General features: G+C 46.0%; 1 protein-coding gene across 1 annotated transcript; it reads left to right on the forward strand.

Annotated features, from left to right (window-relative positions):
- Positions 1-499: 499 nt before the first annotated feature.
- SLC25A5 (solute carrier family 25 member 5) lies at positions 500-3481 on the forward strand. Its single transcript, XM_072955783.1, has 4 exons — positions 500-697; positions 1739-2225; positions 2551-2691; positions 3068-3481. The coding sequence occupies exons 1-4, from the start codon at positions 587-589 to the stop codon at positions 3223-3225; spliced, it is 897 nt and encodes a 298-aa protein (XP_072811884.1). The 5' UTR covers positions 500-586; the 3' UTR covers positions 3226-3481.
- Positions 3482-14730: the final 11249 nt, after the last annotated feature.

Raw genomic sequence — 14730 nt, forward strand, 5'->3', positions numbered from 1 at the left:
CTTGCAGGGCTCTGCCTCAACTGCCTCACCGTCATCCCAGCCCTGGGGTCCCAAGTAAACTTTATTTACAAAAACAGGCGACAGGCCAGCGCGCTGTAATTTGTCTATATGAATTTTTTTATATTGCATTAAATAGTATTTATCTTAACTACCAAGTTTTTTGGGGGGTGGGGGTTTTTTGTTCTTTGGAGTCCCCTTAAATACTGCGCCCTACCCTTATCCAGGCACCCCATGACTTCCCGGTCCCTCCGCGCCCCAGGGCCCCCCCCCCAGGGTCCCGCGTCGGGACCCAGGTACTCCCTGGGGCCGCTCCTTCCTCGGGCCGGGTCAGGTGCTGTGGACGAGCCCCGGCGGCGCGGAGGGCGGCCCCTGCCCGACTCCCCGGCTCCTCCCTCCGCGCGCGGAGCCACTCAGCTGCCCCGCCGCCCCGCGCGCCGGGACTCGGCGCCCGCCCCCGACGCCGGCCGCCCGGGCGCCGACTCCCCCTATATAAATCGGCCATTTGCTTCGCTCCGCCCCACAGCCTCGGAGTCCGAGCTGGTCCCTTACCGTTCTCGCAGTCGCCCGCTTCCTCTCGCCTTCCAACATGACAGATGCCGCTGTGTCCTTCGCCAAGGACTTCCTGGCAGGTGGAGTGGCCGCGGCCATCTCCAAGACCGCAGTAGCGCCCATCGAGCGGGTCAAGCTGCTGCTGCAGGTACGTCCGGGGATCCGAGAGCCCGACCAGGAAGTGGGGGGAGGGGTCGCGCGGGAAACGGTGCCCGGGGTTGGGGGCAGGGGCAGCTAACCCTCCGGACCAGGGAAGTGGCAGCGTGAGGGCAGGAGTGGCCGCAGGGTTGGACCAAAAGGCAAACTTGAGGGCAGTGCTTATAGTGGCCTGAAGTTAAGGATCTAGGAAGGGGTAGGGGCGCGGGGGAGGGCGGGGAGGAAGACCAGGGCCTGGGCATCCCTGAGGCCGCGAACTCGGATGGGGCAGCCCGGTAGTAGCTGGCTCCCAGGCCTTTGGGTCAAGGGCAAAGCCTGAAATTCGTCACTGGGAAGACGGACACCTGTCCTTACCGAAGACCTCAAGGTCACGGCAAGGAGATAACAGCTTAGGGGAGGCCATGAGGCCGGTAGAGCGGCCTCGCAGCCGGCAGCCGGCAGGCGCGCTCCGACCTGGCCGGGCCGGAAGCTGGCGCCGGGAAGCGCGTGGCCCTACTGCGTCCTCCCCCGCGCAGCCGCCGCGGCGTCCCCGCGGCCTGGCTTCTTGCGCCGCGCGCTCTCCCGCTCCGGCTCTAGAGGGCGCGCCGGCACGGGCGTACGGGTGGCGGCCCACGGGTCACCTCCGGGAGAGGAGTGGGGCCGGAGCGGGAGGGAAGCCGCTCCGGAGACCTGAGGCGTGGGCCACGGTCACCCAGGTGACCGCGCCCGACGTCGGACTCACCCTAATGCCTCTGAACGTGGGTCTGAGGTAATGACCTTTCTCCTAGGTCTAAAGGTCATGGGTTCGCTTGAGGGTGCCCCCTCCCCACCCAACGGGGTGGAGGCTTAATGTCTCTGATGGTACAGGTCATCTCTTCCACCTGTGAAAGCGTCAGAGGATTGGGAGAGTGCAGCCTGTGGGACGTAGAAGACTAGATATGTGGCAAGGGGAGCCAACTAACCTTTAAGGGTGTCAATTGAGATGATACATTTTCTTCTCTTTCCCTTCTCCCTGGTTATAACTCTCCCTGTTGGCCTCTTTCTTGTCTGTCAGGTGCAGCATGCCAGCAAGCAAATCACTGCAGATAAGCAGTACAAGGGCATCATAGACTGCGTGGTTCGTATCCCCAAGGAGCAGGGAGTCCTGTCCTTCTGGCGTGGTAACCTGGCCAATGTCATCAGATACTTCCCCACCCAGGCTCTCAACTTTGCCTTCAAAGATAAATACAAGCAGATCTTCCTGGGTGGTGTGGACAAGAGGACCCAGTTTTGGCGCTACTTTGCAGGGAATCTGGCATCAGGTGGTGCCGCTGGTGCCACATCCTTGTGTTTTGTGTACCCTCTTGACTTTGCCCGTACCCGTCTAGCAGCTGATGTGGGCAAAGCTGGAGCTGAAAGGGAATTCAGAGGCCTTGGTGACTGCCTGGTTAAGATCTACAAATCTGATGGGATTAAGGGCCTATACCAAGGCTTTAACGTGTCTGTGCAGGGTATTATCATCTACCGAGCTGCCTACTTTGGTATCTATGACACTGCGAAGGGTAAGTTTGTTGTGTGCTTTGATACTGTTCTTCTGAGACCATTTAACATGTTGATCGCCCACTGTGAATCAGGTACCCCTGAAGAAACAACTGTCACCCAGATTTGGGTGACGTGGCGATCGACGTGTTAAAATATCATTTGCCATCCTAATTTTCCAGGAACCAAAGGGGTTTTTTGCTTTTTTTTTTCTTTTTGTAATTGCTGAAGGAAGTCAAGGTCATCCCGTACAGCCCTTGTGTACAGAGGAGATCTTGAGGGTGGGGGGTGTGGAAAACAAGTCAGGGAGACTGCTTTCTGGTAAAAGTGTTTCTTTCCGATTCTCAGGAATGCTTCCAGATCCCAAGAATACTCATATCTTCATCAGCTGGATGATTGCACAGTCTGTCACAGCGGTTGCTGGGTTGACTTCCTATCCGTTTGACACCGTGCGTCGCCGCATGATGATGCAGTCAGGGCGCAAAGGAAGTAAGTTCCACTTGAGCAGAAGATAGATATGGGACATGGGCACAAACTAGTGATACCTGACTTTAAAAACGTCAGTCTGGAGATCGCGGGTGGGGTTGATTGGTCTGTGTGTACTGCACAGTTAGGTCTGAGTGGGCCCTTTGGATGCCTATGATGAGGGTGTTAGAGGTTAAGACTACTAAGAGTTAGTCTACATACCCCTGTTCTCTAGTCACCAGATTGATATTTCAGTATTACCCACACCAGTGTTTAAGTGTTGATTTTTTTCTGAACTGACATTAGCTTTTAGATAAGGTGGGGCTCTGGTTTAGTCTAGTAAACGTAGGGCCTTTTCATCAGCCTGGGGTCACCAACTCCTTGTCTTTGTTCTTTGCAGCTGATATCATGTACACAGGCACGCTTGACTGCTGGCGGAAGATCGCTCGTGATGAAGGAGCCAAAGCCTTTTTCAAAGGCGCGTGGTCCAATGTCCTCAGAGGCATGGGTGGTGCTTTTGTGCTTGTCTTGTATGATGAGATCAAGAAGTTCACATAAGTTATTTCCTAGTTTTTCTCCCTCTGTGAACAGGCATGTTGTATTATATCACATATCTTGAGCATTCTTGACAGACTGTTGGCTGTCTATTTATCAATGGCAACTACTTACTGGTTGAAATGGGAAGCAATAATATTCACTGGACCAGTTTTCTCTTAAAGCCATTTCCATGATGATGGGACCCAATTATATTTTTTATTTCAGTCACTCCTGGTAAATAACAAATTTGAAGAAATAAAAAATATCTGAAACACAATTTTGTTTGTGGTTTATTTTCATATAAAAATACATTTTATAATTGTAAGTGCTACATTTGAGTAAATGCTACTACATGTTTAATAAATGCTACAGTATCTCCCAAGATGAAGAACTTTCTTCTAAAACCATCCATTTAGCAAAGAATAACTTGGTTGTGTGATCCATCAGCATTCCCAATACATTAGCAAAATGAAGTTCAAGCCCAGAGCATCCAAACACCATTGGTCTGTTGCCTGTGGACAGTCTTAGTTGATGAGCTTTCTCCAGAAAGTACTCTGTACCCACCTTTTGTATCTTGTGGTTATTAGTCAAGCAATACAAGCTAAATTGTTAACTTTAAAATTCTATGAATTTCATCTTATGTAAACAAAAAAATGTAAAATATGAGGTAATGATAGCAAGTTTTGTCCAGTGGCCTTGCCTCAGCCATCTTCACCTGTCTCAAGTCATTTTAATTTAATCCTATTCAAAGCAGAGATTAGAGCTGGCACAGTGCTGAGATGGCAGTGCTGTTAAAGATAATGGTGAGAGCTGCCACGACCTCAAAACTCATTTTACAAAGAGGAAATAGAGCATCTGCGTTTTGCCTAACATGCTAGTAATGATAAGCCCAGTCAGTGGAGGATACTTGTGTCTTTTGAATAAACTCTTTGGGATCCATGTGAGAATATGTTTGCAATTTCTATAGCTCTTGATTAGGACTCAGAAATTCAGTGGATTTTGCCTGTAACATGAGGTTTGAATGAAGAATAAAACACCATGGCTGTCAAGCCACAACATTCAAAGTAGAAAATGATAGGATAGGTGAGCCATGCACACAGGGAAAACTCATTCCCAAGGAACATTGTGCACACTGGCATGTTAAGGCGCTGCTCTGCATGGCAGGCATTAATGCCCAGGGCATCCTAGAAATTTTTGTTATGTGCCCCCTGGCCAACCACCTAAATGGTATAGCTTAGTTGTTGAGAACTATTCACAATGTATACACATATAAAAACATCAAGTTGTCTACCTCAAATATATACAATGTTTGCATGTTAAAGGTGTCTGAATACATAGTAAACAGTCTTATAGGGGAAAGGGGGTGGGAAAGGATAAATTTGGGAGTTTGGGATTTGCAAATGTTAACCACTATATATAAAAATAGATTTAAGAAAACTATAGCACAGGGAACTATATTCAATATCTTATAATAACCTTTAATGAAAAAATATGAAAACAAATATATGTATATATATGCATGACTGGGACATTATGCTGTGCGCCAGAAATTGACACATTGTAACTGACTAAAATTAAAAAAAAGATACCATAATAAAGTTGTTTAAAAAAGAAACTAAAACTCTACTGGTATCAGAGAAGCCTGGATTCTGCCATTTACTGTGTTACTTAATTTCTCTAAGCCTCAGTTTTCCTCATCTACAAAACAGGGATAATAATAATGCCTGCCTCAGAGGGTTGTTTCAAGGATTAAAGAATGTATGCAAAGCATCTACCACAGAGCATACATAATAAACAGTCTATAAATGATAACTATGATCATTATTAAGAGACAGTTAAGATTTCAGGGGCTCCAGAAACAGAAGTATCCAGATTTGAATCCGGGCTCTGCTGATTACTTACCTGTATGGCCTTGGCTGAGTCACTTATCTTGAGTCTCAGTTTCCTCATCCGTAAAATGGGGGTGTAATAGTGCTAGCTGTATTTGCTAGAGGTGTTGGGAGTGAGGGTGAAGTAACAAAGCATGTACAGCAATCAATATGGTGACTGGCATCTAGTAAGCATTCCAAATATGAGTTTTTCACAATTAGGCATCCATTTTGTTGAATGAAGAGCTGCACAAGCAGAGAACTACATAAGAATGAATTCAAACCCTCTTTTCTTTCTCTGCAACAGCCTAGATATACTATTTTGAGTAGAATTTATATAAAATAAACTTCAGCTCAGGTCTTTTTCAGAGAATTTGATCCTGAAAGGGGATAAGAGGCTCTCCACTTAGGGCTGCAAACCACAATACAAGAGAACCCAAGCCCCCTTTATAGTTATCACAATAGATGTGGACTCACAGAGCTAGCAGCTATTAAAATAAACCTAGGACCGAGCATTAATGATCAGAAAGCAAGAAGTGGGGCCTCCTACAATTGGGCGGCTGACATAGATGAGGTTTTTTTCTCTCTCTTCTTTCTATTCTTGTTGTTCAATGATTTTTGAAATTTAATTTAAAGACAAAGTGGTTTTAATCTCTCCAAGCTGTGCAGGATAGTGCTATAGCATTCATTATGTCCATTATGCTCGTGCGAACATTGATGGTACACAATCTTAGCAACCTCCTAATTTATGCCGTTGTTTTGTTACTATTCAATGCCTAACAGAATCCGTGAAGCCCAATTCCAGGTGAGAGAGCCAGAATACAGGTCAGCACGTACACAGCCACGTTCCCCGTTCCAGGGGCCACTCTTTTCAATCACTGGAGGCAGTGTGGTACGGGTGCTCCAACCGCCGGAGAAAGAAACCAGGGGTGTCTCCTCATAGGGGCAGTTGTCGTGGATGGTAAGTCATTTGAGCCATTATTCTTGTATTAAAAGAGATGCAGATATGTTAGAGAGTCTATTGCACAATTTGAATGCATTTTAAAGCTGCAAAGAGAGTTCTTGTGTACAGAGGACCATTTCTGGCACTGCCCTCAGACTCCAGGGGGAACCCTGTCAGCCTCCTCTGCCATTGTGCATAGTTCGGTAGAAAAAATTTTCAAGTATACTGCTTTACCGGATAACAGATTTTATTCTTTTTTTATTGAAGTATAGTTGATTTACGATGTTATGTTAGCTTCTGGTGTACAGTATAGTGATTCAGTTATCCATACATGTATATATTCTTTTTCATTATAGGTTATTACAAGCTAGTGAATATAGTTCCCTGTGCTATACAGTAGGACCTGGTTGTTTATCTATTTTATATATAGTAGTTAGTATCTGCTAATCCCAAACTCCTAATTTATCCCTGCCTCCTGTTCCCCTTTGGTATCCATAAGTTTGTTGTTTATGTCTGAGTCTGTTTCTGTTTTGTAAATAAGTTCATTAGTGTCTTTTTTAAGATTCCAAATATAAGTGATATTATGATATTTGTCTTTCTCCGTCTGACTTCTTCACTTAGTATGATAATCTCTAGGTCCACCCATGTTGCTGGATAATAGATTTTCAAGCATCAGTGTTCCTGGGGTAAATTTCATTTCTCCTGTGAAGTTTGTGAGCATAGGATTTCTTATTTGTTTTTAGGTTTTAACACAGTGTCTGTACATGGTAATCAAAGTTGAACAGTAGAGAAAAGACATCTCCTGTCCTCCCTCTGCCATCCCTAATCCCCCTCCTCAAAAGTAACCATTATGAACATTCCTGTCTATCGAACCAAAAAAATAATTGATGCATATTGTTGTAAGAGTAGTTGATTTGTTTTTATCTGAATAATATTCTGACTGCTTGGATTCAACACGGCATGATTCTTTTAGACCAGTGTCAGACTGTGGGGTACCAGGACTCACAGACGCTGTGGGAGGCAGGAGGGTGGGGAAGGGGTAGCTTTTTGACCCTGAGCGAAGATTTCCAAGTGTGATCCTGTAATAAAAGCCTAAAAGGAAGCCAGCACTCTCCTTTGCGGTTTTAGTTTTGGTTGCTGAGTGACCCTGGGGGCAAGTCACTTCTAACATCAGAACCTTAGTTTCTCCCCTAAAGTCCCTTCCAGTTATGTTCTCTAGCTCCATCATTTTTACATAAAGCACAATCTGTGAAAGGACTGGGATTAGGTGATTTAATCCTTCCCAAGGACATTTTAACATATCTAACACATTCATAAGTGAATAGTCTCTGACTCAGAACAGTCATTTGCAGACTGTGTGGGTGGGTTGGCATTGGCAAGTAAAATTACAAATGTAAAGATTTACATTAGTTTCGGGACCAAGAAGCTGAGCAGCAAAATTACCACTCGGAGTTTGGGTCAAAGGTGATCTGATTTACCTCGAAATAATTAACATCTGTCTTTTCAAAGCTTCATCTCATTATGTGTAATGTGCATTTTGGTATGCAGGTGGAGATTTATTTGGACAACAAATATCGGACGCTGCAATTTCTGGACACACAAAAAACGCCTTGTTCCACTCAAAATGTTTGGAGGAGCTTTCCCTTCGTTTCAGCCATTATTTGTTTTAAGTGCAGGTGAACAATTTCAGATGCATGGTGCTCTTCTTAGCCAAAGGCTTAAATTAAAAGAGCCTTTGGTATCCCAGCAACAAATCTAAACAATGCTCAAATAACAGATTGGGCAGTCTTTTCCCTGTACCCTCTTCGAAGACACAACTGAGTTAAATGAAAAGAGTAGTAATCCATGGCTTTTCCATGACTGTCAGTCAAAGAGAGGTCTCATTTTGGTGGTAAATATCTGTCCTGGGACTTCATTCCCTTGGGCAACTTCTGTAATGCAGGGAGGAAATTTAGCACTGGCGAAATTTAAGAGAATGTGCCGAAACTAATTACATGGCATGTTTCATTGGGTCTCCAGTGTTTTCACTACCAGAGTGGAGATGGTTGTGGCCATAAAGACATAACCAGGGCAAAGTCTGTGCTAAACTGCTGTTGACAGATCAACTTCCGAGGGCCTTATGTTTGGGAGTGAAAAGGAGAACTCTTCTGTCTAAATGAGCTTCCAGTATCCTGCTGGGCGAGGAGCAGATATCTCATGGTAGAGAGATATGTACCCTGAACCTAATGATGCTTCAGCTTCAGAGACCCTCCTTGCACGAGCCCCTTCCCAGCTCTGGGAGGGGCCATAGCAACATATTCATTTGGTCATCTAGTTTTGTAAAATTTTCAAAAGTAAAATATGTTTGTGTTTGTTTAAAGAGGGCACCCAAATTATATACTGACATAAACTGATATCCCCACAAAACCTGCATCTACTCCTGCTGGTGGAGCTGGACCAGAAGAAGGAATTTGGAGGCAGCCCTGTACATCAGGGCAGAGGGGTGACCCAGGTCTGGGACTTCCTTATCCCCTGGTCTCCCCACTGCTCCTAATCTTCCTGCTCAGGACTCGCTCATGAGACCCTTTTGGACTAGAGGTCTCATTTTTCAAATCCCAAAGTTTCTCACTTGATAACTGTTCAATTTTTACTTAACTCCTTTGTACCTGTTTCCCCATCAGGCATATGTGGATAGCAACAATATCTAACTTGTAGGCACAATGTGAAGATCAGTGAGGTTACTATGTGTAAAGTGCTTAGAACAATTCCAGGCACCTGCTTTACACCATTTTGCTATTATTATGGCTGTTATTGTTTTATTGGAATGCTTTGGATGATCTGCATTTCATCCGTGGGAGACTGATGTAACGGAAATATCCCTGACCTACAGATTTCTAAAACAGTCTCAAGAAAATCCCACATGCCCTATAGAATTTCTCTCTCTCTCTCTCTCACACACACACACAGATCAAGAGGACACTTTTGGAATGGACTGGATGGGAATATGTGGTTATAGTGATAATTCTGAACTCTAAGAGCACTTATTTTATATCACTGATTATTCAAGGGAGAAGGTCAAAAATAAATCTGTCCTGCCTCACACCCAGACCCCACTCCCCTGCCAGCCCAGGGGCACTATATGATCACTGGAGTTCCCTTTGCTCTTGTAGTATTTCAAGGAATCCATGAGGCCCTGACCTGATTACCCAGGTCTATGACTTTGCTCCCTGGGGAAAGAAGCTGCTGGGAAGAGGCAACGCACACTGAGGCCTTTGGAAGCAAAAGATCTCCTGTTATATTTGCAGTTAAGTTTAGGGCTCAGGAGTCTCTTTATCATAAAAATTGAGCCTTGTAATGGGTTTACCCTAGAGGTGAAGGTCAGAGGGTAAAGGTGCTTGGACTTCTGGGTAAAAGCATGCTCTTTGCCAATTAGGACAGAAAGCTGGGGGTTTGGCCACTGAAATTGTAATCCCACTTCAGCTTCAGGCTTCTCTGTTTTGGGTCACATGATACCTCATCATGGGTTTGTGCCTCAGTTTGTCCACAAGGAAAATTGGAAAGCAACTTTTCTTGTTTGGGTTACAATATCATTTCTTAAATCTTCTACCGAGGGCTGTGGCCCTTTTCAGAATTTCTAAAGCTAGACAGATAGGATTAAGTTAAGCCTACTTCTGCTGATTAAACAATCAGTACAACCAAGTACCAGTGATTTCTCTAAAACCACACAGAATCAGGATCAGAGATGATTATTTTGACCTCCTATATGGCAGATGTTGTGCTAAGCACTTTGCGTGGATTAACTCTCCTCATTCTGTCAGCAGCCCAGAGAGGTAGGTATTATTATTAACTCCATTTTACAGCTGATGAAACTGAGGCTTAGAGAGGTGAGGTAACGTACTGTGAGCTGGCTGACCTCACAGAAGGTTTCAAAGAGAATTTCAAGGTGATCCTATCCAACTATTGATTTTGAGTCATGTAATATATTAAAATACAAAATCTGGCTAATAGCAACAGATAAAATACACTTGACAAATATTAAATAGACATTGTAATAACCAAAGCACTGTTTAGAGTTCCTTTTTAGAGTACGGGTTATTTACTATTTCAGCCAAGTTAAGAATCATTGTTCAAGAATAATTACTTGAACCTAAAGCTAAATTTGATTTTATTCCAGTTTCCTAAGGTTTTTCAGGATGGACTCTCCTTATAAAGGAAGGCTCTTAGCAAACAATGCTCAGCCCCTTTCTAAGGTCACTTGCTTGAGGCTGGGGTTATTGGGCCATTTGAGTAAAGCCCAACTCCACTAACGCAACCACATGACCAGGTGGTGTTTGGCGTCCCCTCACCTCTCGCCAGGGTTAGGGGTGGGAGGGTCTCGGAAAAATTTTAACACCTGGACGTCGGTCTATTTTAGCTGATTGCACCTTCTATGGAGACAGTAACTTGCACCTCTTGTTCTGCTACTTCCGCGCATGCTCCGAAGTCCCAAACCAAGCCACTTATTTCCAAGCTTTGTTGTACTATTAGGTGGACTGTAGAAAAACGCACAATCTAAAAGCTACGAGTTCAGGGAGCTTACTGAGTACTACAGCCCAGGAGGCAGCCTCTCAGGTAGCTCTGAGGAACTGCTCCAAAGAGGTAAGGGAGGAATCAGATATATAGGAGTTTTTGCTGGGGGGGGGGGATGTGGTAGAATATCAAAAGATAACTGCTAATCACAAAAATAGATAACTCAAGTGAATGGTTTTAGTGCTTTTCTATGTATGGCAAGATGCAAGAATCTCAGCTCATTGAAGTTACTTCTTAGATATGCATCTTAACTATGTAGGGCCAGTATCCTGTTTTTCTCCATCCTGAATTCCCCTCAGGGCTCACCGTCAGAGGCAGCTGCAGCGGCTGATGGCTCGATGGTGGGCAGCGTTCATTGTTTACTGGAATGGCAGGCAACATTCTTTGTTTACTGAAAAGGCAGGCAGTTTTGCCCGCAGTTACTCCCCGCCACCCCCGCCTGCCCTTCCCTGCCTCTGTGGCCGGGTACAGTCCTTCAAGAGCCAGCTGAGAGCACACCTCCTCTGCGAACCTTCCCACTCTTCACTAGCTGGTGCTCAATGCCCTCTCCTTTGTTTTTGTTTTTTTGTTTTTTAAAAAAGTATAGTTAGTTTACAATGTGTCAATTTCCAGTGTACAGCATAATGTTTCAGTCATAAATATACATACACATATTCATTTTCATAGTTTTTCATTATAGGTTATTACAAGATATTGAATATAGTTCCCTGTGCTAGGCAGAAGAAACTTGTTTATCTTGCCCTCTCCTTTGAACTGCTAACATAGTCTATTTATGTCATCTCGATGAGCCCGGGTAGGTTGTCTGTTTAATTCCTGGTTGTATCCCCAGTGCCTAGAACAGTGCCTGGCACATAATAGGTATTCAAGAAATAATTAAGTCAATGAATTATAATGTTTATGTCATAGTATGATGACTAAGTATTTACTTGTGTGTCTCTGTTAGGGGGTATGTCTTGTTCCTCTTTACATTCCTAACACACAGCAGAGAACTTAACACATAGTGGATGTGCTGTAAATGTCCATCGGAAGGAGAAATGAATGAGAGGATGAATGAATGAACGGGTGGACTTGGCTCCTTTGATTATCGATCTGTGGGAGTGACTTTTGGCTAGATTTGGCCCCTTGCTCCTAGGGGATGATTCCGCAATAATAAGCTGCACATGGCCTTCTCGTCTGGCATCTATCGTTTGCCCAGCCTCTGGGCTTGGAGGGAGGCTCTGGATACAGCTGGGGTTTGGAAATCACTTGGTTTCTGTACTGCTGCTATAGCATCCATGCTAGAGAACTAGAGCGCCAGGCCTGGGGAAACCCCCTCCCAAAATTTGTGTGAAAAATCAGTGTGCCTCCACAGCAAGTCCTCCTACCAGCCTGTGAACATACGCTGCCCATTTGATCATGAACCCCAAACACGGATCCCTCCGCATAGTAAGTACTTGATAGGTATCTGGTTGTGATGGTGACAATGCTGAACACTGACTGCCACACAAGGTGACTCAGGCCACTCCAAGGGGAGAGGAACAGGCATGTTACTGGGGCACCTGAGGACGCTGCTATCAAAGCTGTACCAACTGCACACCCACGTGACTTATTAGGGCTGATTAGACCAGACATACTCCTATGCCTGGGCCTGATGTTCCCAGCTTCTAAGACAGCCCCAGCCACCGAAAGCCGGTGAGAACCCTAGAGTGAATGTGACCCTCTTTGATCTGCTCTGAAGGCAAGTGGGTTTGCTGTCTCTCTTGAAGGTGGGTGGGAAGCCCCTAGGGTTCCACCAGGGGCTTGGTCTCTTACCTATTGTTATTTCTTGTGCTTTTTACTGTGCGCCACTCTTCTAATTGTGTATGGATTCTCTCATTTGATCCTTTCAGCTGCTTTATGATGCAGGTGCTATGATTACTGTTTTCCAGATGAGGATAACTGAGGCAAGCCATATATAGCATCTGCAGCTGAAAACCCTGAAAGCAGAGGCCCCCTTAGAGAGGGCCAGGAAGCAGTGCAGGACGATGTGGTTCCCAGAAAATGACCAGGGAGACCTGAGAATGGGGAGTGGCTTAGGCTGGGAACCGTCGGCCTTTGGGGGACTGACCCAATGTCTGCAGCATCAGGAGAGGTGTTGGTGTGGTGGTTAAGAAGATGGTGCTGCCTCTTTCCAACTGTGAGGCCAGGCGGTGGCCAAGGTACTAAGCTCTCAGTGCCTCAGCTTGCTCAGCTGTAAAATGGGGTCAAGAACAGCACTGTAGTGCGGATTAAATGAATCAGTACTTGCGAGGCACGTGGAACAGAGCTTGGCACAGAATATGTGCTTAAGTGTTAAATGACAGACCACGGGGCACGCCACCCTCGTCTCTTTAGGCGCTGTTTTTTTGGGGGGGGGGGTTTCCCAAGGGAAACGTTGTAGGGGGCGCTTTCGGCGTGTTGGCTACAATAGTCTTTGCTGTGGATGGGGTAGGGGGAAGCAGTGAGAGAAGCCTCCTCCGCCACGGGGGCGACTGAAGGCTACTAACTGGGAGAGAAGAGGGCTGGGCATGCCCTGAGGGGAAAACGCGGCTGCTGTGGGCCGGATGGCCACCGAAAGCCGCTGGAAATGCAAGGCTGGATGAGAGATACAGGCTGGGAGACCCGCCGCGCAGCAGCCGCCGCCGCAGCCAGTGGCGAATTCGCCTCGCCGGGCTCAGCCGCCTCCTCACAGCGGCCTGTAGAGGGCGCGCTGCTCGTCTGCTCCGCCGGGCGCTGCAGCCTCGCGGCTGCGAGCGCGGCGCCCTCCACGCTGGCTGCTCCCCACCTCTCTCCGGCCAACTTACCTCCTCTAAGAAGTCTGCTCTGACCACTGTGGCCACACTCTTTCTCCCTGATCCCTCAGAGCATCATCTACACTTGCATAATTTAGAACTTGGATATGTGCTGGCTGGTTCGCTAAGTGTGTCGGAGGTATTGGGAAGTCTTGGTTCCACAATAAAATACTTTATATTTCTCCACTCATGACAAGCGACCCCTGGCACACTGGTAGCCACATAGCGAGTGCCCGGCCAACACTGGACTTGCCTCTACAAGGTCTCGCTGTAATCACTCCCTAAGGAGACTTTCGGGGTCCCTGATGTCACAGAACCCAGGGATGGCTGAAGGACGCCTATCCGGGTGCCTGCATGGCCTAAGTTGCCACTTGAGCCTTCACTAACCAGGTGGGACCGGTATAGCCTGCCTCGGGAGGCAGTGCCTTGATGCAGAGGAAACCTGTCTGCAGGGGAGCCCACTAATATGGAAACATTTGCAGAACCCCAGCTTCGGTGCAGAGCCCTGTGCTGGGCATCCGGGACACAGAGAGGTACAAACAGAGTCCTTGCCTTCACGGGAGGCAGCGTGAAAAAAATGGAAACAAGAGCTCTAGAGTCAGAAAATTCCCACACGCGCTAGCTATGTGACTTTGGGCACATCGTGGCACTTCTCTGAGCCTCAGTGTCTTCATCCATATTTCTAAGGGGTCTTGAGTGAGGAGGGGTAGGGGTGGGCAAGGAATACTGTAACCAGACCTATAATGTTTTCACTTTCATAAGACTAGATTTATTTATTAAGTAATTTAAGTTACATTTTAAGTCAAAAAATAAAATGGAAGTGGTAGTATTTCGTGATAAACGGTGAAATCTTTATGAAAGCTTTTAGTTATTAACTCAGAGAGGCTCCACAAAGGTTCATCACTTTCCACTGCTAAAAATACATAGTAGACACTTTGTAAATGCTTCTTGAGGCGGATGAAAATGTTTCCCAGGTGATGAGATGAACAGTCAAGTTAAGGAGATCCATATATAAACATAAAAGTTAAGGATGCAAAAAGGTCTGACATGTGCCAAGTGACTGGTCCAGACACTTCAGTTATCCAGATGTTAAGTGTCAAATGACTCCAGCAATCACTGTGGGTGGATGGTCAGGGGAGCCTCCACCACAGGCATGAGACTCTAGATCAGCCTTGAGGACTGGATTGGATTTCTTTGGTAAAGAAAGACAAGAAAGACCATCTAGATAGAGGAGTGGCCTGAGCAAAGGTGCGAGGCAGGAAGGAATGAGTGGTTGGAAACTGCAAGGGCCATTGGGCAGGCACCTCTGCCTTTTATTTATTTATTTTTAATTGAAGTATAGTGGATTTACAAAGTGTTCGTTTCTGGTCTACAGCAT

This window comes from Vicugna pacos, chromosome X (assembly GCF_048564905.1).
Source record: "Vicugna pacos chromosome X, VicPac4, whole genome shotgun sequence".
NCBI lineage: Eukaryota > Metazoa > Chordata > Mammalia > Artiodactyla > Camelidae > Vicugna > Vicugna pacos.